A 2,829-nucleotide genomic window follows, 5' to 3' on the forward strand; every position below is an offset into this window, starting at 1 on the left:
AGACAACTGAGCACTGGACCGTGTTTCACTTCGCACCAGCACTGCTGCCCCAGCTCTCGCAGCCACTCTTCATGCTCCTGGTGCGCTGCCCTGGCTGCCCCTGCCTGGCTGAGGAGGACAAGATGCCCTTCTTGGTGGCCACCACCCGTACCAAGGGTGGTGAGAGGGCTCGTCGCTCCACCGTGCCCTGGTCCCCAGCTGCCCTGAGCCTGCTGCAGCGCCCATCTGAGGACCTGGCCGCCCATACCAACTGTCGCCGGGCTTCCCTTAACATCTCCTTTGAGGAACTGGGCTGGGACAATTGGATCGTGCATCCCAGCAGCTTCGTTTTCCACTACTGCCATGGGAGCTGCACCATGGGCCACGGGCTGAGCCACCGCCTGGGTGTGCAGCTCTGCTGCGCCGCCCTACCTGGCACCATGCGCTCCCTGCGTGTCCGCACCACCTCCGATGGCGGGTACTCCTTCAAGTACGAGACAGTGCCCAACATCCTGGCCCAGGACTGCACCTGCATCTAGGGCATCCCACAACCCAGCCCTGGACCAGGATCCTGCCCAGGAGTCAAGTGCTCCCTGCCTCATACCACAGGGACCAGAGGGACAGTGGGGCTTGGGCTGTGCCACCCTCCCCTGCACAAGTCACAGCAGTTTTGGGCTGTTCTGGGTATGGTCGTGCTGCCAGACCTGCCCCAGGGCAGGTCCCAGCCTGGAGCAACCCAGGGCCTTGGTGGGGCAGGGATACGCACAGCCTCTGGCAGAAGCCAGCATGCTGTCTGCAATCAGCTCAGCCCCTATTTCTCCCGATCTTCTCTCCTCACCCAATTGCCACCCAACTCCCCAGACAGGAGTCCAGCTCCTGCTGCAGTGCCTCCCTGTGCTCCCAGGCAGGGCCAGGCTGCTGCAGCAGATATCAGCATGTGCCTGGATGAGCCCATGCCACAGCCTTGAACTTATACCAAGGCTGATGGCACATGTGGCGCTACAAGCAAGCCCTCTCCTGGCAGCAAGCCCTCTCCTGTTGGAAAGCTTAGCAGAATGAAAGAAATAAACTTATTCCCTTTATCAAAACAGCCTGGAAATGCCAGCTTCCATCACAGGCAGCATGCAGTTGTGCAGTGGGATGTGAGCTCCCCAGGGGCTTTTGGCTGGAGGAGGGAGGGGACAGGCAAGTGCTGCAAAAGGTGTCCAGCTCCCTCCAGGAGTCCCCAAGACGGGACTGGGATGTGCTGGCCAAAATTGGCATGGCACAGCTGGACTAGATTCAGCCCCAGGGCAGGGCAGCATCCCTTCTGCTCCCAGTTGCAGCAGGATCGGAAGGAATGGGGAATCCCCTCACCAGGCCTCTTGCTGGGGACAGGATGCAGGAACACGGCTGGAACAATCCCGCTCCGCCAGGCCGATGGAGGCTGAGCCTCTGCACGCACAGAAGGAACGACTGAGTCATCCTGGGTGAACAGGGAGGTCCCAGGACAGGCGGCTGCTCTGCCCGCCTCAGCCCAGCTATGCAGGATTCCCTTCCCACCCCTTCCTCCTGAAGGACCGGATGCAGCAGTTCAGTACAAAACGTCTCCAGCCTTTACTAATATAGATAAGAAAAGAAGAAAAAACAGAGTGACAAGCATTTCTTAGTAAAAAACAACGCTACAAAACTCCTCGTGTGACCCAGGCTGAGATGATGAGAAATGCCCCACTGGCTCCCAGCGGAGCCTGGCCCGGGGCACGGTATTCCCCCCCACCATGGAACCAGGGTCCGGCCCCACACAGGGGGTCCTGGCCCAATGGCCAGAGCGGGAGGGCATGGGCTTTGGTCCAAAGGCAGCCAGCCGAGTGGGGTGGAGGCAGTGGGAAGGACAGACCCTGCCCTCTGCACACACATTTCTGAGCTGGCCAGCCCCACAGCTCACAACCCTGTGCCAGGATGCTGCACAGCACAGCACAGCCCCCCTGGCTGCACCACCACTTTCTGGCAGCGCTGCCACCAGGACCCCTTCTGTCCCCTACACCTCAAGCGGAATGCCAGGCCAGTGTCCTGCCCCATGGTTCAGCCCAGCCAGCCACACCCCCAGGCTCAGTCCCCTAAGCCCCCACACTGTGGGGTCAATACCAGCATTGCCAGCATGGCCTGACAGGCACAACCCAGCTGGCAGCAGGCAAGGGAGGGCACAGGGTGTGAGGGGAACATGCTGCAGGAAATGGGGGTGGAAGGAGGAAAAGGGGGTGAAATGGGAGAGGGGGAAGGGGGCACAGGCCCAGAGCAGAGATAATGGGGAGAATATAAAAATGCCAGGGTGCACACACTGACAAGTTTATAAAAATGTACAAAAATAAGATATTCCCATTTTGAAAATTGAGTAGGAATGTCCCCCAAGGCCCCCATCCCTTCCATTGCTCACCGGCACAGGGCTGCACAGCCAGCCCCGCCGGGCAGGCACACACCATCCTCCATCCCGTGCTCCTGGCAGGCTGTCTGTCTTGTGGTGGCAGGCATTCCAGCAGACTCCACCGTCATCCCTGATGGCACTCACAGCCCTGAGGGGATGAAGAGGCAGGCTAGTACCCACCCTGGAGGGAATGGCATCCCCTCCCCAGGGACCCTGGGGGCAGCCCCTATGCCCCTCACCCGTCGGTCGCATGGGTCCCTGTCACCCAGCTCACCTGTGGTCCTGTCGCAGGTGGCACTCCCCTTCTCATGGGCGAGGTTGAGGCGGTTCTGCTCAGTGGCAATGCCGTTGGCCTCAGGGCTGCTGCTGCAGGCAGGGCTGGGGGGCCGCGGCAGTGGCTGGAGATGGAAGGCCACCTCCAGGTGCTCCTGTGCCAGGCACAGGTGCTC

At 60.9% G+C, this 2,829-nt stretch overlaps 2 protein-coding genes across 2 annotated transcripts in view; one reads left to right on the forward strand and one right to left on the reverse strand.

Annotated features, from left to right (window-relative positions):
* The window catches only part of INHA (inhibin, alpha), a gene marked incomplete at its 5' end in the record, with an annotated part of 1,706 nt that extends 1,188 nt beyond the window's left edge, over positions 1–518 (forward strand). The window contains one exon of the mRNA XM_010023934.1: positions 3–518. Within this exon, the coding sequence (XP_010022236.1) occupies positions 3–518 (516 nt within the window). The remainder of the gene's footprint in view (positions 1–2) is intronic.
* A 1,549-nt stretch (positions 519–2,067) lies between these two features.
* LOC104413047 (gap junction gamma-1 protein-like) overlaps positions 2,068–2,829 on the reverse strand; it is a 1,751-nt gene continuing 989 nt past the window's right edge. Inside the window, exon 2 of the mRNA XM_010023945.1 lies at positions 2,068–2,272. Coding sequence (XP_010022247.1) covers positions 2,068–2,272 — 205 coding nt within the window. The remainder of the gene's footprint in view (positions 2,273–2,829) is intronic.

Source organism: Nestor notabilis, unplaced genomic scaffold (genome assembly GCF_000696875.1).
Source record: "Nestor notabilis isolate BGI_N333 unplaced genomic scaffold, ASM69687v1 scaffold23160, whole genome shotgun sequence".
NCBI lineage: Eukaryota > Metazoa > Chordata > Aves > Psittaciformes > Psittacidae > Nestor > Nestor notabilis.